This window comes from Sander vitreus, chromosome 6, assembly GCF_031162955.1.
Source record: "Sander vitreus isolate 19-12246 chromosome 6, sanVit1, whole genome shotgun sequence".
Lineage (NCBI taxonomy): Eukaryota > Metazoa > Chordata > Actinopteri > Perciformes > Percidae > Sander > Sander vitreus.
Genome location: NC_135860.1, coordinates 5397364 through 5419546, shown reverse-complemented (window position 1 = coordinate 5419546; position 22183 = coordinate 5397364). Strand labels below are relative to the sequence as shown.

General features: G+C 39.4%; 1 protein-coding gene across 1 annotated transcript in view; it reads right to left on the bottom strand.

Moving 5' to 3' along the window:
• Positions 1-21476, bottom strand: part of col28a1b (collagen, type XXVIII, alpha 1b) — a 28221-nt gene extending 6745 nt beyond the window's left edge. Inside the window, exons 1-26 of the mRNA XM_078251793.1 lie at positions 21335-21476; positions 19388-19953; positions 15890-15910; positions 15740-15799; positions 15553-15606; positions 15433-15477; positions 15315-15341; positions 15181-15225; positions 15056-15100; positions 13843-13896; positions 10556-10624; positions 9965-10033; positions 9002-9070; positions 7995-8063; positions 7760-7828; positions 6526-6594; positions 5425-5493; positions 4774-4845; positions 3605-3673; positions 3388-3459; positions 2775-2843; positions 2628-2696; positions 1518-1586; positions 1367-1435; positions 885-953; positions 722-790 (exon numbers count right to left, since the gene is read on the bottom strand). Of these exons, the coding sequence (XP_078107919.1) occupies positions 722-790; positions 885-953; positions 1367-1435; positions 1518-1586; positions 2628-2696; positions 2775-2843; positions 3388-3459; positions 3605-3673; positions 4774-4845; positions 5425-5493; positions 6526-6594; positions 7760-7828; positions 7995-8063; positions 9002-9070; positions 9965-10033; positions 10556-10624; positions 13843-13896; positions 15056-15100; positions 15181-15225; positions 15315-15341; positions 15433-15477; positions 15553-15606; positions 15740-15799; positions 15890-15910; positions 19388-19953; positions 21335-21476 (2169 nt within the window). The remainder of the gene's footprint in view (positions 1-721; positions 791-884; positions 954-1366; positions 1436-1517; positions 1587-2627; positions 2697-2774; positions 2844-3387; positions 3460-3604; positions 3674-4773; positions 4846-5424; positions 5494-6525; positions 6595-7759; positions 7829-7994; positions 8064-9001; positions 9071-9964; positions 10034-10555; positions 10625-13842; positions 13897-15055; positions 15101-15180; positions 15226-15314; positions 15342-15432; positions 15478-15552; positions 15607-15739; positions 15800-15889; positions 15911-19387; positions 19954-21334) is intronic.
• Between the last annotated feature and the right edge of the window lie 707 nt (positions 21477-22183).

The window sequence follows — 22183 nt, the reverse complement described above, 5'->3', positions numbered from 1 at the left end:
TTAGCATTCCATAAAAACACGAGTCTTAGCTATTAGATTTTTCAGCTTTATTTTGTTGAATGCTAAAAATAAAAACTACTGTCTTATCGTTTGACCTGTATATTTGAGTCTTTAGTCTAAAACAGAGATGTCAAACTCAATTTCACTAAGGGCCACACTGGAAAATCTGAATCACATCAAGGGCCAGTTTATTGTATAGTTTATTGACATTTCAAAAAAGTGAAATATCTTGACTGTGTTATTGCATGTCTCATATAGTCTTCTGACTTAGTTTGGGTGACATAAAGACCTTAAAAAAGTCAGCAAAAAAGTAACTTAGCCAAAAAAAAGTCCCAGGAAAACGACAAAAACATTTAAAAAATAAAAATGTTGGAAAAGGTGCCAAAATTGACAAAAACTTCCGAAAAAGCAACAAAATGTTGAAAAAGCGACAAAAACTAGGTAGGCCAAAAGAAACTGTGAACCTAAATTGATATGCAGGCCGCATCAAAATCTGCAAGAGGCCAGATTTGGCTGGCGGGCCTTGAGTTTGACACGTGGCCTAAAACATAGCTCACCAATCACTTTGCTTAACAAAAATGGACAAATAACACTCCAGTGAGTCCTATCAGGTGACAATTTCCATTCATAAACTGCATATAGACTATTTTGTACAGTCTATGGTTATAGACCGTAGCTACTGAAAGTTTTCGAGTCTGCAACTGACAGCTGACAATGTTACCTTTTGTCCTTGGATGCCTTCTCCAGGTAAGCCCTGTGCACCAGGTGGTCCCATTTGGCCAACTGAGCCCTGCAGGAAAGTAAAACGGTGTCTCTTTCTGGATACCAACATTAAATTCAAAGGGAAATATATTTATAGTTTAACAAAAAAAAAGCCAGATTACCTTGGGACCAATTACACCAATTCCTGGTGGCCCAACAGGTCCAGGAGGTCCAGGCAAACCTCTGTCTCCCTGAACAGGAAACAGATAGTAAATTATAAAAACTGTAGAGATATCTGTCATTAACCACAGTAATCTAATCTCAGACGAAAGGAAGACAAAAATATATATATATCAGGCTTATAAAACATCTCGGCTATAAACACAAGGATGGAAAGACACAAATATACAAAGCAACAATCAACACAGCAAGAAAGAAAACACCTGAAATACCAAAACATATTTTCTATTTCCTGGATTTTCATATTATCCATTGTCATATTATACAATAGTGATTATTTGTGATCTAAATATTCTCAGAGAAACAATTAACTTTACTGTAAATGAAATCACCAGAGAAGTGAAAGTAACTTCTGAAACAGAAATGAACAATTTTGCCACAGACACTGTCCGTGTTTTACGTTTTTCCCAAGGTGAACCTATACCTTTGGTCCAGGTAAACCGGCGCCATCTGATCCAGTCTCTCCTTTCAGACCAGGAGGCCCCGGAAGTCCCTAAGTAAGACACGGTGTGAGAACAATGACAGAGTGCGGGTGTAGAGTGATGAAGGGGGCTGTGATGGAGGTTGATACTCACTGTAGGGCCGGGGTAACCGTCACCTTTAAGTCCAGGTGTCCCAGCCAGCCCTGCAGACCCTCTGTCCCCCTACAAACCAAAACATGCCACTTTTATATCAGTACTTTCCATGGTGGAATGTAACTAAGTACTGTACTTAAGTACAAATTTGCGGTACTTGTACTTTACTTGAGTCTTTTCTTTTCTTGCCTACTTTCTTTGCCTACTTCTACTCCGCTACATTTCAGAGAGAAATATTTTACTTTTTACTCCACTATATTCATCTGACAGCTTTCTGCACACATGTAGTATATAAAATAAACTTTTTATAAATTAAACTACCCACAATATACAGGCCTACAAGTCCAGCTGAAATGATTAGACAATTAAACAGAACTGTTTGGATCGTTTACAGTTTCTAAAATGTGAGGATTTTTCTGCATTGAGTACTTTTGCTTTTCATACTTTAAGTACATTTTCCTGATTATACTTACATACTTACATTCTTTACTTTAGTAACATTTTCAATGCAGGACTTTTACTTATAACAGAGTATTTTTACAGTGTGGTACATGTAGTTTCTCAAGTAAAAGATCTGAATACTTCTTCCACCACTGAGTACTTTTCACAGGAGGATCAGTGAAGAGTAAACCTGAACCTAGTCTCGCTTTGCCAGACCTTCCTCCACAGCGCTGCGGAGGAGGGTCTGGCTAGTCCACACAGCATTCCTGGATGGGAAAGAAACGTGCTCTGGTTTATTGGCATTTCTTTAAACCAATCACAATCGTCTTGGGCGGTGCTAAGCTCCGGACGGAACCCCGGTGCCGCTGCAAAATAGCCTCGGGAAGGAACTTGTTTTGGTGGAACGTGTACGTTCAAAAGTAGTTTTGTTGTGCAACAAAAAAAACTCTGATTGGACAGATAGTCTAGCTGTCTATCTTGATTTACCATGCAGAGATCTGAGGAGCAGTTAAGAGTTTAATATACAAGTTTAAAATTCCAACGCAAACAAAGCGGAAGGTACCAGGCATCGAGGAGAAAAGATTGAAATCCGGCGGAATTTCCGGCAGCAAAGGAGCAATCCCGGGAGTAGAACATCATGGATATAGACTAACCTGAACCTGAACTCACCTTTGGTCCAGGTAAACCTTTCCCCGGCTCTCCTACAGCTCCAGCTGGACCCGGTTGGCCCGGTTCTCCCTGACAAAAACCGGAAGAAGATCAATTGTTGCTGTTGACAGTTTACAGCTGCGGTTTGTTTGCACCAAACAGGCTTACCTTGGCACCAGCTAGACCCCTGCTTGGTGGTCCAGTTGCACCTGGTGGCCCCATATTTCCTGGTTCCCCCTGAAAAAGAAAACACTCATCAGGTTAACACCAGACAAAGGGAACAAGGTGGGAGTTGGACATCCGCAGTTTCATTGTAAGAACAATTTTAGGTTTCAAATTATAATACTTTAAAAGTGTGAAATAACTCATTATGCTCTGTTTAGTCTACAGTATGTGTTTATTAGGGCTTGGTCGATATAAAGGTTAACCAGTAAGTAGGTATATCTGCGATATGCATAAAAAAATTCCTTTACATAAATCTTTGAATGACATAATGGCATTTTACTGCAAGTTAGACCCCCGGTTTAATATATTTTGGTGTATTTTTAACGTTATAATTTCATTTACAGCTAGGTTTTGTTCACTTAAATCTTTATTGACACTACATTTAAAAACAAAATAACAAACCCACAAACACTAGAAAACAAAGAAAAGAGAAATCTGCGGAAGTGCCTTTACATTTTTACAGCCTTAGAGAGTAATGTTTTGTAGTAACACTACTGGCTAGTGTAAAACTGTTATATGAGTTTCACATAGAATGCTTCTTTATGTGTTTACCTACCTTTGAGCCCATCGGCCCCATAGGACCGACTGCACCTGGCTGTCCCCTGGTCCCCCTGTCTCCTCTGTCTCCCTGCCAAAATAACACAAAACTGTTATTGACATTCTTCTAAATAATCCTCACTGTAGATCACTGTATGTGGAAACTCAAATAGTACAGTACATTTATAGATAGTCTTTATATACTGTACATATCAGCTGTGAAAAAAGTCTGTTACCTTTCCTCCAGGTGTGCCTTTACCAGGAGCACCGTCGGGTCCCCTGGGCCCCGGTAACCCAACGTCACCCTGCAGTGATTTGAAAACAGTCAATGAAGCAGCAGACTGGTAACACCAATTAAAATATATATAAACTTAGCACAAAAAGTAAGGAAATTTGTGTTTGGTAGATTATTTCTCTGTGGTAACAATGCTTTTTGGCAATAAATCTTATACTATTGGAAAGCCTGTTTAGTTCCCTTTCAAATGGTGCCCCATTTGTAAGGGACATGCATTTGTGGGATGAGCAGCAGTGCTGAGTATGTGGGTTGCGCCCATGAAAGATTTCCAAATCTTCTCTGCCAATGCCAAACAGGTTATTCTGCCATTGACTCGTTTGGTGTTTGGTGGATTGGATGATTGAAGTTTGAAGAAACAAGACATATTGGCAATTTAACTATTTATTCATTTCACAAACAGGAGACTCAGTAGCGTGTGGAAGAACCATACACAGCCACAACAGCCTGGCACCTCCTCCTCATGCTGGTCACACACTGCTGTGGGATGGCATCCCATTCTTCAACCAGCATTTGTCGCAAGTCAGCCAACGTGGTTGTGTTGGTCAATCTGGCATGAACAGCACGCCCAAGCTGATCCCACAAGCATTCCATCCTCTCCATTCCCACATTCTGGAGGTAGTCTCTGATAAACCCCGCCCTGTGGGGGCGAGCGTTCGGTCCCAGACTGTGGAGATATGGGATTGCCACTGGCTGCAGAATCTCATCTCTAATTGGCAGCACCAGGAGGTACCAGAAGCACAAAACAACTGTCAATAGCAACGGCAAAATAAGCTGTTTGGCATTGGCAGAGAAGATTTGGTAAATTTTTCATGGGCGCAACCCACATACTCAGCCCTGCTGCTCATCCCACAAATGCATGTTCCTTACAAATGGGGCACCATTTGAAAGGGAACTAAACAGGCTTTCCAACGGTATAAGATTTATTGCCAAAAAGCATTGTTACCACAGAGAAATAACCTACCAAACACAAATGTGTATGTATATATATATATATATATATATATATATATATAGTATGTGTGTGTGTGTGTGTGTGTGTGTGTGTGTGTGTGTGTGTGTGTGTGTGTGTGTGTGTAAAAAAGAGAAAACCGGTTTAGGTTCTGATGTTACCTTTTGTCCCGGGGCTCCATCCTCTCCTGGCTCACCAGGTATACCTGGTAAACCCTTGGACCCCGGGTCACCCTGAGAGAGGAAAGTAAGGTGCAGGAGTATGGGCGGGGCACAGACTGATCAACTGAATGACTTGTTGTTGATTGTTTCTGCGGCTTTATATTTTAGAGAGCTGCGACAGAGCTACAGTGTGTGACCTACAATGTCAGATCCTTCCTCAGCTGGCAATATTTTACTATTAAACTTAAAAAAATACAGTTCGACATTTTGGGATAAACCGCTTAGTCGCTTGCTTGCCAAAAGTTAGACTAGAAAATCAATACAACTCTCATTTCTGTACTTGAACTACGGAGCTAGAGCCACGAGAGACTGGAAGCGGAGGGAAAAGCTAAACAGGCTCCAAACACAATACACAAGCTCACTAATTAACACGTTATATCTTGTTTGTTTAATCTATTCTGTACAAAAACCAGAAGGACAGGTGTTTATGCTAAGCTAACTGGCTGCTGGCTTCATATTTAGCGTACAGACATGAAAGTGGTATCGATCTTCTCGTCTCGCTCTTGGCAACACAGTGTATTTCCCCAAATGTGGAACTATTCCCTTAAAAGGGATCTATACTGTAGAGTGGTAAGTGTTCAGAGGACTTACTTTAGGTCCTGGCTCTCCAACACCTCTCTCACCTGTCGGGCCACGTTCACCTGGGAGGCCCTGATTCCCCTGAAAACAACATTCACACATTCAGTGGGATATTCAAACTTCATATTCAAAGTCTTTACTGTGTGGAGCTCGACTTGGAAACTAAACAGGGGAACTTCCAGCAAACATGATACTGATATTTTTTTGAAATGAAACCACCTGTGGGAAATTTTTGACAATAAGAAAAATATACACCACCACCATTTTTTTTTATTTATTTTTTTTTTACATCAGTATAAAGGATAATCGGGTCATAATTAAATATTTGCAAGAAATTGGGAATCAAAGAAGGTCATATTACTGAAATGACAAATGTGTTTTACGAAATTTGCAATTTGAAAATGTTACGTGAAATTGAAAACCCTGAATAGAGCTTAGGATGTAAATGCTGAAATTGAATGCTTGCATGGAAAGGCTCTAATTCACAATAACAATTTTTTTTACCTTTAATTCTTCTTCTTTGTTTTCTAGTGTTTGTGGGTTTGTTATTTTGTTTTTAAATGTAGTGTCAATAAAGATTTAAGTGAACAAAACCTAGCTGTAAATGAAATTATAATGTTAAAAATACACCAAAATATATTAAACCGGGGGTCTAACTTGCAGTAAAATGCCATTATGTCATTCAAAGATTTATATAAAGGAATTTTTTTATGCATATCGCAGATATACCTACTTACTGGTTAACCTTTATATCGACCAAGCCCTAATAAACACATACTGTAGACTAAACAGAGCATAATAAGTTATTTAACGTTAATTCTTCTTCTTTTTTTTTTACTTTTTGGGTTAGATTTAGGACACAGGAATTAAAAATGAACCATATATATAACTTATAAACCATACACCAATAGCACAATAGCAGCCTCTCTGTTGCTTCCAGGAGACTGATTCAAACTACCAGGCATTTGATTGACAAGCCAGCTGCATTGGTGTGATAAAATATGCAAAACAATTTAGATGCAATCAGACGGAAAATCAGCTGACAGTCAATCACATAAGCAATCTGTTTCTGAGACAAACATTTTGTTAAAGTTTCCGCCCCTCCAGTCCTACCTTTGTTCCTGTTATTCCAATACCTTGAGCTCCTCTGGGGCCTGCAGGTCCAACTGGGCCTTGATCACCCTGCAAGACAGAAGATTAAGTTTAAAACTAATAAAGCGATGGGAGCACGTGGCCTGCTGATCTGTCTGGCAGAAAGTTGTAGAAGAAGTATTCAGATCCTTTACTGTTAAATTAGTAATACCACACTGTGAAAATACTCCACTATGAGTAAAAGTCCTGCATTCAAAACCTTACTTAAGTAAAAGTATTATCAGCAAGATGTACTTATAGTAACGTATCAAACGTGAAAGAACTCATTGTGCAGTAAAATGTTTCCTGTCAGTGTTATACTATTATATATTATGTTTCTGGATTAATATTACTGTTGCATTAGTCTCGCTATGCCAGACCTTCCTCCACAGCGCTGCGAAGGAGGGTCCGGCTAGTCCACAGCATTCCGGGATGGGAGAAAAACGTGCTCTGGTTTATTGGCATTTCTTTAAACCAATCGCAATCGTCATGGGCGGCGCTAAGAGAAGGGAAGGAACTTGTTTTGGAGGAACACGTGTACGTTCAAAGGTTGTTTTAGTCGTGCGAGAGAAAACTCAGATTGGACAGATAGTCTAGCTAGCTGTCTGGATTTACCCTGCAGAGATCTGAGGACCAGTTAACAATAGTTCATCCAGACATCCGGCCGTAAAGAGTGACATCCGGCGGAATTTCCAGCGGCACCGGAGCAATCCCGGAAGTGGAACATCGTGGATACAGACTACTGTTGCATTGATGTGTTTGTTGACATTTTTTTAATGCACTGTATTCTAAACGATCATCATGTGTTTGTAGCGTTGCTGTCCTGTGAGAACCACGTAGCTCTAAAAAGTCTTTTCATGGTGTCAGAAAAACAGCTCTGTTTTCAGCTTTGTGACTTTATTTAACTTAAGAAGTAGGAGAATTTTCCCAAAACATAAAGAAAGACCTAAATCAACACATCTGGAGGTACATGGTGTTCACTGCACAAGAAGGGGATGAAAAAGTGTTGAAAAGCAACTAAAGCTGTGAGACAAATGTAGTGGAGTAGAAATAACATTTGCCTCTGACGTGTAATGGAATAGAGGTATAAAGTTGCATAAAATGCAATAAAATGGAAATACGCAAGTATGTATATCAAATTTGTACTTAAGTACTGTACGTAATTAAACATACTAAGTTACTTTCCACCACTGGCATACATTAAAGCAGCTTTTACCTTTTCTCCTTGAAGTCCTAAACCAGGAGCACCGACTGGACCTGGAAACCCAGGCGGCCCATGACTTCCCTGAGAAAAGATTAATACAATAATCAAAGAGCCAGCGCTGCATCAGAGTATATGAGACGTGGGTAAGTACTCAAAGCAAAGGAAATGTTACATTATCAGCAGACAGTTTCCTCTGGTTGAGTAAAACGCTTATGCATACATGCATATTATGCTTACATATATTTACCTGGTCACCTTTGATCCCAACACCAGCGAGTCCAGGATTGCCCCTGGGACCCACGTATCCTCGATCACCCTAAAACAAAAGGTGGAAAGTGTGACAAACTGCAGACATCGTCATGGAAAATGTTTCACATGTCAAGTTTTGTGAAGGTGAATAATGCAAATGCCTGAGTAAATACACAATGTTTTGTAGCAATCGGTGAAACATTTTCTGGTTGTAATTTAGATGAATCAGTCTGTTCTGCTTTGCACCTGCAGTGAACAACATCAGATGCATCTGGGCCTTGGTGTTCATTATCACTGTCAATATCCAGACTGCTACTCTGTCTACTTCAACCCTTCTACTTATAGAGTTATACTCTGTTATACAGTATTCATTTTAACAGGGACATAGCATGGACCGATGCCACATACCACAGCATTTATAGCCTGAGCTAGTTGGCAGTTCTTATCCCTAGAAGAGCCTTTATACAAATAAATATAACTTAATAGGAATACATATAACACAACAACACAAAACACAAACAATGATACAATAAGAAATACCATAAAAACCTATATTGAAAAAAAGTTATTTAAAAGCAATTGCACCACACATACAAAGTGTTGTATACTTTTTACATACACAAAATTTGCCTAGGTATTTTGGTGGATAATGTTCACAGTAAACAAAGTAAGGGGAAAAAAAGGGTCTGCGGAAGTCAAGAATCATAACTACAAAAAATAGAAATCTTCAGTAAAAATGTATCTGTTTTAAAATGTAAAGAGGTGTACAGTTTCTAAAACGAAAAATGAAATGTGTAAAAATATTGACTAAAGAATGTGCAATTGTTCACAGTGGGAAGAGTATGTCCAGTAGAATAACTCTCAAAGACAAAGACAGTTTTTTCTTGAAATTGCAGCAGCTGAAAAGTATGACAAGTACAAGGTCAATAGATACTTTATTTAGTGTGTGGTACATTATTGAGAACCACTCCTTCAGCCAACACATGGTTTTTAAACTTGACTCACCTTTGGCCCTGGAAGCCCCTCTCCTGGTGGTCCGGGGTTTCCTTGTGCCCCGGCTGATCCTGGGGGACCCTGAAACAAACAAACAACTTTTAATAATAAAAAGTCTACATATGTGGAGGCTTCAGTAAATGCCAACAAAAGACATGCATGTGGTTCTAAATAGGACAGAATGAAGTTGCACTGTTGAGCAACTTTACATATTGTGTGCTCCAGGTGGCAGCAGCGGTTTGAAAATCCAATTCCCAGGAATAGGATGCAAGTAAAGTGCACTGAACATGCTCATGTTTAACAACTTGGCCAGTATTATAGTACATGATGCGTAATAACAAAAGAAACCATTTTCAACTCTTCCCCCTAAAAAGAGCTTTCAGTGTTGGACTGTAACTAAGTACAAGTTCTTTACTTAAGTATTTCAATTTTAGGCTACTTTATACTTCTACTCCACTACATTTTAGGGGGCAATATTATTATTTTAACTCCACTAGAATTATCTAAAAACTAAAGCTACTTTGCAGACTGGTTTTACATACAATACATATGATCACTTTATAAAGTGTGATACATTGTTATAGATTAAATTATCCCAACAGTGTATACTCCACTCTAACCAGCTGTGATGTCAAAATACTGCTTATGTGTCAATGCATCAGTAATAATATCAACACAACATTCTTAAAGGGGCTACTCTGCCCAACGAATACTTATACTTTTAATACTGTAAGTACATTTTGCCTATAATACTGTTTTTTTAGTTACAATTTTGAATGCACGACTTTTAGAGTTTTTTTTACCAAGTGGTATTGCTACTTTTATTTAAGTAAAACATATGAGTACTTACACCACTGGTAGCTTTACATTTTTACCAGGACAGTTTTACCAGTGTCACTTGCCCATTGAAACTGTGTAACTGTGCACAAGACCTTGATGCATCGATACAATATAAGACCATTGTTTTATACTCACTGGTAGTCCAGGTTCTCCTATTCCAACAGGACCTGTCAGACCTGGTCTTCCCTGAATGCCTTTTTCTCCCTGTAAGCATCACACATGCAACAGCACCACTCAACAACTTTCAACACGTACAACTTGTTTCAGTAATTACAGTAATTAAAGAGTGAGGATATGTAATCTATCTCTGGCACTTATTAGGGGTTTGTTAGTTTCTCACTATCGGAGAAAACTACTAATTTAAAGAAGTTTTCTCATCAAACAATCTTTCCAGCTGCAGGAGATGTTTTAAAATGTTCTTTAACTCCAATGAGAGGGGTGATAAGATAAGATAAGGCCAGCAGTATACACACAGTAGTACAGTGCAGTACAGTCTCAAGAAAAGTGACATAGTGGTGTGATTTGTAACAGGAAAGTCAGCAAAGAATAGTATATGAGAGTAATATGATACCATCTACTATAGCAGTGTACCCCAGAACAGTATATAATATGATTAAGTAATTATACATAGTATGTGTCTGTATTCATTTTGATTTGATAAGATTTGAGGAAGATTATGTGACAGTAGAGGATGTTTTTAAGGTAATGTTGATATAAAAGAGTTACTTTGGCTCCCGGGAATCCGATACCAATGTCCCCCGGTGGTCCAGAAGCACCGTTGGGCCCTCTGTCTCCCTGTTGCAAGTAAACAAGTTCAGTCGTTATGTGATGGCAGTTCAACACTGCAAATAGGTGTGAAATGAAATGAGAAATATTGGCCACATACATCTAGTCATCTCCTCTTTTTTAATTAAAATAATAATTCATACTTTTTATTGATCTCCAGTGGGGAAATTACAATTTACACTCTGTTAGAACACACTACACACAGGCCTGAAATACACACACATGCTCAGGACCTTTACATGCACAAATGAGGATGTCAGAGTGAGTGGGCTAAGGGGGGTTCGGTGCCTTGCTCAAGAGCAAACTTGGCAGTGCCCAGGAGGTGAACTGGTATCTCTCCAGATACCAGTCCACACTCCCTACTATGGTCCGTACAAGGACATGAACCATCGACCCTCCGGTTCCCAGCCCAACTCCCTACAGACCGAGCAACTACCACCCCATTTTTGTGATTAACAATTTTTATTTCTTTAACAACACACAAAACATACAATTCGCAACATGAATATATCCCCCCCCCCCCTTGTCATCACCACCCACCCAGACAAAAATCAAGAAGAGATACACACAGTAACTACAATATTCAAGACCATTTAATAAAATAGTAACAAAATAGACAATAACCTGTATGAACTTATGTATAAATGACAACACCATAAGCCCATCATACACGTCTCTCTCCAGCACAAAGCTTCGTAGGAGCCCTCCAGAAAGCTCACATACTTTCCCCATTTTCTAGTATAGACATCCAATCTGGCAAACCGTTTATATTACTATTATTTTCAAACGTTGTCACCCTAGCCATCTCAAAAGCCCACTCCTGGATTCACGGCACCCCTTCATTCTTCCATCCTCTTAAAAGAATCTGTCTGGCTATCGTTAAACTAGTCTGGACCCAGCTTCTCATGTGCTTATCCATCCCCTTAGGATTGACCCAGTCATCTTCTCTTTTATACTTTATGCACTAACATGTAATGTGTTTTTGTTCAAAATGAATAAAAATGTCTTCATTCCTGCAGCTCACCCACGTATAACCACATAATTAAACAAACCTGCATCCACTGAGATAATATCTAAATAACATTTTCACCTTCCTGTAAACTCTACATGTTTGCTGATGACTCCCTCATTACACAGAGAGATTCAAAACTCAACCAATAAAATCATGACCAATAATATGCACGAAGAAAGAACATTTGCCGGAAAACCTTGGCGGAGGTAATAATCACCATCCAACCTTTTCACTGAGCTACATCCGCAAACTGTATCATCTTGCAGAAGGAAGCATACTCATGGATGAGGCTTGTGCTTGTGACAGCGCAAGCTTTTAACATTAATGGCATCCTCCTTGGCTGAGCTGTAATGTTAGCTAGCTCAGGTGAGCTAGCAGTATTGAACTATTAGTAAGAAAACTATTGTTGCTATGAATTCTCATGAGTACAGTGACTATGTTTCGTTCTGCGCAGTGATCCGGTTGGCAGGTGTAGTTCGGTAGAAAGAAAATAGTACATGATTTCTGGAAAGAGACATTGCTGTTGAGTTTTTCAAATGTATTTTGTTGTTGTTTTGAGCACCACATGCCGATTGCCATCTTGTTTCATTATATTGGAGAGAAGGCTGACATCTCTATAGCCGATATCTCCAACACTGGACAACTCACACCAAAACAATCTAGATTGATAAATAGCACAACAGGTAAGAGGGGAAATTAATTTCATTTTTTGGGTGAACTGTCTCTTTAAAGGGGTGGTTCAGAATTTTGGACATAGGACCCCATTTCCAAGTTAGCCAGTGTGTTGAAAACAGTCTCCACTGATAAATAACACACTGGCTAACTTAGAAATGGGGTCCTATGTCCAAAATTCTGAACTACCCCTTTAAGTAACACTAATATATAAATGTTAGCTTTTTAGGGAAGTCGGTGACCATTTACATCCTGAGATGTTTTACATGCAACATCTTCTGCAAGAAGAACCACAACCTCATGTCTTTTCGATCTTGTTTGTATGATTTAAACTGCAGTACATTTATCCGTGGGGAATTTAATAATCACGCTCTCCCCACTCTTTTAAAGTGCTTATAAAATAGATTTAATTAGATAGTGTGAAACAAATGAATGACGTTTCTGTCATTTACAGTAGTATCTTTGTGATATCTGGTGGAAAATACTATAAACATACATATTATACATTGAAGCCAAATGGCCTGTAGTCTTGTTTAAACCTTTGTGGCATTTAAGAAATAAAGACCAGTCCTTTGTTACTTCTGTAAAACTCGCACTTGATTAATGTCTTGACTTTTCCTGGAGGTGCTATAAATCACATTACATTATATCTGTATAAAGACATCTTTGTTAAAAAGCTGCAGGACAGCTCTGTGGTGATGGAGCCATCAGCATCTTATTGGCCCTGGGCACACATTTTAAAGGTCGTTTTTATTTTGCTCCAAATGTGTGGGAAACTGTCTGGGGAGCAATCAACAACTCCACTATTCTGAGTAAGAATGATCACACATTTCTGAAGGATCATAAATAGGATCTTTAGGTGACTAAAGAATCTTGCTTTTACATCTTTGGGATGCTGATGACATTTAAAATCAAAATTTGTATTTTATCAAAATAAAAATATTGAGTTTCTTAAAAAAAGAAAAGAAAAAAGAAGCTCTTTAAACCTTAAAGGAATAGTTCAACATTTTAGGAAACATGCTTGTGAGGAGTTGTATACTATTACACTATAGCACTATTTCTTGGTGAACAGCCGTGCAACCAGTGGAGATGCTGCACAGAAGTGCTGGGCAGATGGATAAACCATCAAGAACTTGTTCTAGCATGTAACCCCCCCCCCATATATTTCTGTTTGTGTACGTATTAAACAAACAAAGAACAACATATTGATTGAGTTTTAGAGGTGTTGCTATGTGTATTTTTAACTTTGGGCAGAAACAAGCTGACTGTTTCCCCCTACCTCCAGTCTTTATGCTAAGCTAAGCTAATGCCCTCCTGACTCTATGGCTCCATACTTAACGCACAGACATAAGAGTGGTACCAGCGGCTTACTGTCGTCAAGAAAGCGAATAAATATTAACTAAATATTCAAAATACATCTATCTAAAAATGTTCTGACAAAAGGGGATGAGAAAAAAATCAGTGATCAGTACAAAGCAGTGTTATGGGCAACCGTTAGGTAACGACACATTTCAATGCATCTCTAGGTCTTGGGGAAACTTACTTTAGGTCCTGCTGGGCCCTCAGGTCCCATGTCTCCTTGTGGTCCTATCACACCCTGCAAAACAAATTTAAAACCTTATACAATCCTTCAATGTAACATTTAAGTTTGCTTTTAGTACCTATTGTTTTAACCATGATTTTCTTCATTTTGCAAAAATCTTTCATCATGTATGAATTTAAAATGCAGCCCCCGTGTTGTATGACCAAGCATCAGGTCAAAACCAACACACCACCACTGAAATCACTAAAATCAACATTCACAGCTTTCATGTCCTTCGATTCTCAGGCCAAGCTCACAAAATAACAAGGTTATACTGACACTGTGCCAGTAGCACAGAGAAGGAAGAGTGGTGCTGGGCGGCCAGGTCCATGCACTAATCCCACCACACAAAGTCTGTTCCTGCAAAAGAATAATATCCTGCAAGCCTGGATTCACTGCTTTGGATAGCCACATTAGTATCAGGATTACCCATAATCCAATATTCACATTCCATTAGTGCAGAGATGAATAAGAGGCAAATTCCACTTCCATTTTTCATATTAGAGAGTGAACGGACTGTCTGATGTCTTTGTATCAATATGAACAGCAGGCAGTAAACTGTATGTTCAGGAGCGTGAAGGATGAGTGACAAAAACATTTAAAATAATTATGAAATTGCTTCTTAATTGCAAAGCTGGTGTGGACTGCATTTCAGTGATTAATTCATCTTATAATAGGTCAATAAGAACTATGAATCTAATGATAGGTCAATAAGAACCATGAAAAAAATTAGAAGTTGGTGTTTTTTTAACAAGACAAGAGTCTAAATGCTAACATTAGCATGCTAACATGCTCACAATGCTACATGCTGATGTTTAAGTATAATGTTTACCACTGTCTTAGTTTATAGCATGCTAACATTTGATAACCAACCCCAAACACAAAGTAGCCTACAGCTACTGTAAGACTGATGAATGTCATGTAGTTTTCCATTTTTTTTTTTTTCATAAACCAAAGTATTGGACAAATTAAAAAATGTTTACCTGATACTGGCGCTAGATGCAAAGTTAAGGGTATACAAAGTTATTGCACTCAAAACATAAATGTGAACCTCATGTTGGCGCTACAGGAAAGGTCAGAGGATCACCAAAGTCAGTATAGGATTCATCCTATAGGACCATAGATGTACAAGATTTCATGGCAATCCATTCAATAATTCTTAGTTGTGCTCTACCTGTTCTCCTTTCGTGCCTCGCTGGCCTGGAGGTCCCTCAGGTCCCTGCAAAATGACACCTAATTCATTACGAGAGGCAAAGTCGTTGGTATTGATTAAAACAATGTAGTTAATAATGTTCATACAGTGTCACCCTTTTCCCCTGGAGTGCCACAGTCTCCTCTCTCCCCCTAAAAGACCAAACACAAGATTAGACTCTTATTTTCTGAGGACAGTAAAACAACCGATAAGCATGTTGCTAAAGCTAAATGTCACCCACCTTGTTACCCTTATAACCTGGCCGACCCTGTAAAGAGTAGTAGGTGAAAGTTTTAAAATCTGCATTTCATCGAATAAGAAGCATGTTACTTGGTAGTAAGAGATTATTTATTTTTTACCTCTGTACCATCACTTCCAGGTCGACCATCCGAGCCAGACTCCCCCTTATAAAAAAAAGAGAACAACATACAATGAGCTGCATACAATCAGACACTAAAATAGTTTGTGTGATGACTTACCTTGCTTCCTTTTAGACCAGGTTGCCCTCTGAAGCCTGGGTCCCCTTTTCTACCCTGGAATTAGTAAAAGTTAAGTATTGGTTATATCCTAAAAGACGAGATGATCCTTTGTATGTTTGTGATGACGAAATAAAGAATGAGTATCTGATCATTTTGGTAAAGAATGCAATTTTTATACAGAACTCACCGGACTTCCTTGAGGGCCCCTCTCTCCTCTTTCACACAAACAAACTTGGGCCTGTGGACACTAACAGAGAGAGAAAAATACAAAGTCAATGCAACCACATACACAAATTAACCAGAGAAGTAAAATGCTGGAATGCATTGGAAGCCTTACCCCTTCAAATGCGACTGCACCCTGGATGCAAAACATGAGACAAAAAATGTCAGTGGCAGTTCATTCACTCACAGAAAAGATCAATTTATTGGTTTTGGAGAAACCTTGGTACCTTTGTTTTAGATACTGTCTTCCTTTAACACTATTGCAAGCTATAACTGTGAATGAATAATATCACACTTTTCTGGAACGCAGAACAAGCCATGCCACTCTCGGACAGGTCCTGACCTACTGCAGATATTTGACATTTCTGTGCGTGTGGAAAATGCAAAGCAGGCGGGAAAGCCCTGTCATGCAGACACAACTGTGTCACTGAGATGTGAACCCGCTTTGAGGACAGAAAGTGCAGAAAAAGAGGGGAATATAAACCCCTCTGCATGCTGTTGTTACTGTGATAGGCTGCTGGGTGTGCAGTGGATCATTAGTGCTTCTCAACCATGTGTAAAACCAAACAAATGGGGGAAAACTATATAACATACATTTATGTGAATTAAATATATATATATATATATATATATATATATATATATATATATATATATATATATATATATATATATATATATATATATATACAGGTGCTGGTCATATAATTAGAATATAATGAAAAAGTTGATTTGTTTCAGTAATTCCATTCAAAAAGTGAAACACAGACTGATATATTTCAAGTGTTTATTTCTTTTACTTTTGATGATTAGAACTGACAACTAATGAAAAACCCAAATTCAGTATCTCAGAAAATTAGAATATTGTGACAAGGTTCAATATTGAAGACACCTGGTGCCACACTCTAATCAGCTAATTAACTCAAAACGCCTGCAAAGGCCTTTAAATGGTCTCTCAGTCTAGTTCTGTAGGCTACACAATCATGGGGAAGACTGCTGACTTGACAGCTGTCCAAAAGACGACCATTGACACCTTTCACAAGGAGGGCAAGACACAAAAGGTCATTGCTAAAGAGGCTGGCTGTTCACAGAGCTCTGTGTCCAAGCACATTAATAGAGAGGCGAAGGGAAGGAAAAGATGTGGTAGAAAAAAGTGTACAAGCAACAGGGATAACCGCACCCTGGAGAGGATTGTGAAACAAAACCCATTCAAAAATGTGGGGAAGATTCACAAAGAGTGGACTGCAGCTGGAGTCAGTGCTTCAAGAACCACCACGCACAGACGTAAGCAAGACATGGGTTTCAGCTGTTGCATTCCTTGTGTCAAGCCACTCTTGAACAAGACTCAGCGTCAGAAGCGTCTCGCCTGGGCTAAAGACAAAAGGACTGGACTGCTGTTGAGTGGTCCAAAGTTATGTTCTCTGATGAAAGTACATTTTGCATTTCCTTTGGAAATCAAGGTCCCAGAGTCTGGAGGAAGAGAGGAGAGGCACAGAATCCACGTTGCTTGAAGTCCAGTGTAACATTTCCACAGTCAGTGATGGTTTGGGGTGCCATGTCATCTGCTGGTGTTGGTCCACTGTGTTTTCTGAGGTCCAGGGTCAACGCAGCCGTCTACCAGGAAGTTTTAGAGCACTTCATGCTTCCTGCTGCTGACCAACTTTATGGAGATGCAGATTTCATTTTCCAACAGGACTTGGCACCTGCATACAGTGCCAAAGCTACCAGTACCTGGTTTAAGGACCATGGTATCCCTGTTCTTAATTGGCCAGCAAACTCGCCTGACCTTAACCCTACAGAAAATCTATGGGGTATTGTGAAGAGGATGATGTGATGCGCCAGACCCAACAATGCAGAAGAGCTGAAGGCCACTATCAGAGCAACCTGGGCTCTCATAACACCTCAGCAGTGCCACAGACTGATCGACTCCATGCCACGCCGCATTGCTGTAGTCATTCAGGCAAAAGGAGCCCCAACTAAGTATTGAGTGCTGTACATGCTCATACTTTTCATGTTCATACTTTTCAGTTGGCCAACATTTCTAAAAATCCTTTTTTTGTATTGGTCTTAAGTAATATTCTAATTTTCTGAGATACTGAATTTGGGGTTTTCATTAGTTGTCAGTTATAATCATCAAAAGTAAAAGAAAACACTTGAAATATATCAGTCTGTGTGGAATGAATGTATACATTATACAAGTTTCACTTTTTGAATGGAATTACTGAAATAAATCAACTTTTTCATGATATTCTAATTATATGACCAGCACCTGTGTGTGTGTGTGTGTGTGTGTGTGTGTGTGTGTATATATATATATATATTATTATATTTTTATCCCTTTAATCTATTTAAGACCCTTCTGATGTAGAGTCCCAACCCCAAGATCGGGAACCACTCTATCGGATGTAGGTCAAACAGTATTTGCAATCACTGCTGCTTTCTTGTGAGGACCCTCTGACATTTTTGATTGGTTGATTTCAATATCTCAAATTAAGTTTAAAGGTGTGTTTCAATGTGGGATGAGACAAACTCTCAGGATCAATAAACCCTTTGAAATTTCATCAAGTGCAATCAGAGACATGATATGGGTCAAGATATAACATAGCAATGCTTTTTTCATAGCGACATAACGCTCATTAACTTTGTTAAGAAGTTATTTGTTAATAATTACTGCTCTGCGTTTGATCTATCCTAACTATTCAGTGTAAGTAAGTGTAAAGCCACAGTGCTTAAAGACCAATTCCAGCTCTAAGGTCAATGGTTTTGGACAAAGGACTTAAACCAGAGCTACCGGAGGGAACCCACAAAATCCATACAGAAAGCATTCCTGTTGCTGCTGTATGTGGATGTGGACATGGATAGCCTGTTGTTCTTAATTCTCTCAGTACTGCAGTTAGGCTAAGACTAACAGCACAAAGACAAATCCTGTCACACCACATAGTTTGTTAAGAAAAGTAGACTGAATTTACTTCAGTAAAAGTCGTTTCAACTTTCTGGTACGGATGAAAGCCAAACATTAAAGCCCCCTATGTGTAGTTTTTTTATGAGATTATAGCATCTTTCAAATTATTCTGATAGTACGAGGTTTTATTTGTAGAACAAGCATACAATCCACGTGACAATGAATGCAGTCTATGCGCTGTTTTTAAACCTTCATTCTCGATGCCCCGGGTTTGATTCGTGGTCTGCCCCAGCGTCTTTGTTTTTGCTACCACCACTAGGGGGTGACAAAGTCAGAAAGTTTCAAATCCTACACATACAGTACAGTAAGGGCTTTAATAATTACAGCCATTATATGGTATACAGGTGTACTACACTGACTTGTAAAGTCAGTCAATACCAGTAACACAATGATCACTACCATGACTTAATACCAACATTTCTTGCTTTTGGGATGAAAAAAAAAACACTCTTGTGAAGACATCCTGTCCCAAGGGACTACAGATGAAAAATAGCCTTTTGGCTAATTCTGACATTTTTAACCCATGCAAAATCATGCTCTTTATTAATTTGCACTGTCCCCTTCTTAAATAAACTGAATTGAATTGTTGTTTCTCGTGTTATTGCAGGTGCCATCTTAACTGAGGTCATCTCACTTGAAGCCAACACTCACCATCTCTTTGAGCAGCTTCTCCTCCAGCTGAGGATCAAGAAGACTTTGGACAAACTGCTGAGCAGGTGTGCTGGCGATGGCCCGGAGCTTGGCGTTATTCTGTCTCTGCTGGCCGATGTCTGATAAACCAACAGTGAAGAACTTTGTGCCGTGACCTTTGGCCTCTGCTGCAGCTGCAATCACATCAGGGTTACGGGGATGGTCGACCCCGTCAGTCATCAGCACTGCAACCCTGACGCTGTCCGCCGGCGTCTCCTGCACCAGCATCTGCGAGGCATTGGTGATGGCGTAGGTGGTGTAGGTGCCATGGCCGATGTAGTTCATGGTGCTGACTCGACTGTGAAATGAATCCAGGTCTTTCCAGGCTGAGAATCGTTGCTCTATTGACACAGAGCTGCTGTACTGAAGTGCAGCCATTCGCATCTTCAGCGTCCAGCCGGCTACCTGCAGCATGGAGAGGCGGGTGCTGAAGCTCAACACGAAGGCCTTCTGCTTCTCAAACAGGAATATTTTTGCACTCTCCGAGCTGTCCAGGATGAATGCCACCTCCAGCGAACAAGTCAGATCTATGGGAGAAGGAAACCAACAAAACCTAAGGAGATTGCAGAAATTCACTAGTGGAAGATAAGAGAATCTGATTGCAACTGCATAGTCATTTTTGTAGATAAGTCCAACCTAATAGAACTGCAAGAGGGAGATGTTCATATACTGGTATATTCCTGCAGTAGAAACGTTAAAACGATTCATTGATTTGTTGCCTAACAGAAAGCAACTATGTTGTTGGTTATATTGAATATATTTCAGTTTTTGACTATTGGTCAGCCAAAACAAGCAAAATCAAGAAGTCACCTTAGACTCTTCGAAAAACATTTTTTGACATTTTATATACTAAGTAATGAATTCATTAATTTAAAAAAACATATCAAGAGTTTAATATATCCTTAAATGATTGATAATTGCAGCCCTAGCATGCATTATTGTCTGCCACAGTGTCTTTTTACACACACACTTAGGGGCTTTAAATTTAACAAATTTCATGCCAGAAAATTAAAAACATGTATTATTTCACCAGAGAGTTTTAATCGAACGCTGATGCAAAAGTATTTTCATTTTTATTTAAACAATCACAGGACACTCAGACTCTAAAAGGGTTAAGGTTACAGTTCAGTTCTTTAGGGCTGAGCTGCCCTCAAAGCAGAGAGACCTATCTGATCTATTCACTGGCTATCTTTTCAACATTAATCGCAATGTGTACCTGATAATCTGGCCTGAGCCTATAGGGGTAATAGATGGTGAAAATTTGAAAACACAGCTATAAATAGGATAATGTAACATGCCAGTGCCAAATAGTGAGAATGCTGCACATAAAATGTTAGCTGACAAATGGTAATTGGTTGCATTTATATGGTGTTTTAATCCAAAGTGCTTTAAAAATTGGAAGCTACCATGCAAGGTGCTGGCCTGACCATCAAGAGCAATTTGGGTTTCAGTGTGTTGCCCATGGAGGAGCTGAGGAACAAACCTCCAAATCTCCTGAGCCATGGCGAACCACGATGGTCCCACTGTGACCTGTGAGCTTTGGTTTTGTGGATTCAATCACTGGGATAAAAAGCTTAATAAGGACTTTAGTTTTAGACCTGAAGTGGGATTTTAACACCAAGGACTTGAGACTAGAGGACCTGGCTATTATGCTGGCAGCCATATAATCATTTAACAAATATGGATATGGTTTGTGTATGTGCTGTGGAACTCTGTAAATTAGCTGCATGTTTCCTCACATAATCCCACCCAGACATATAAATGTTGCACATAGTAATTGAAGCTGTGTATCTTGAGCTGTGGATGTTGGTTGATCAATGTCTGGTCCTCCTACCTGGAGTCTGTTACACCCGCCCCAGGATACAGTGACAGACCTTCCCCACCAACATGTCTCATTTAAAGAATTACCATTTCCTCCGTCGTCATGCAGCCTGTAGTTGTTCTTGCGCCCTGTCTTTCTTCTCTGGCCTATGGCCCCGTGTACCAGAGCCAACAGCAGAATGCAGAGCCCCACTCCTCTCCTCAGGTTTCCCCTCAGCAACATTTCCATCCTAGCAGAAAGTAGTTTACAAGACAAAGCAATAAAATGCATAAACTTACAGTGGATGCAGAGCACAAAATATTCAACCAGTATCATAATATTTACCTGTTGTATATGATACTATCATGCATCCTACTAACCACAGCCCAAACAGGGAGCTGTAAAGTGTAGGACAGTAATGACAATGAATACCATGATTCACTCAAATTAAACTGCTCCTGATACTGACAGTGTGCTTTATAAAATGCCTGCAATGTTAGTGAGACAAAATGTGTTTAAAGCCAGAGTAATTTGTGCAAATAATTATTCTAAACATGCTGCAACCTTTAAATAATCTCTAAAGTAACTGAGTTCATGTACATTAATAAGCATCTCTAAATGTAAATGTTTGAATAACATGTCTAAGCCGTAGTACACACATTAAAGTTGTCATTCAAACTGTAACATGGCACTACAAGTAAACAAATTAAGGGAGCATACTGTTTTAGGCATGCAAAAAAAGTTGTTTTACCTAGAATCTCATTTAGCTGCAGTCAGTGCTTGTATTCCAGTCAGCTGTGGCTCTTTGGGGGGCATTTCGCCGCGAAATCAAGTCCTATAAACCGTGCTGAGACAAACTGAGGACCATCAGATGAGCTGGTGTGCTATGCGTAGCCGGGGGCTCTGGGGCCGCTCCAACATTTCAGCGCTCCAGTTCAGAGCTTGAGGATTGATCG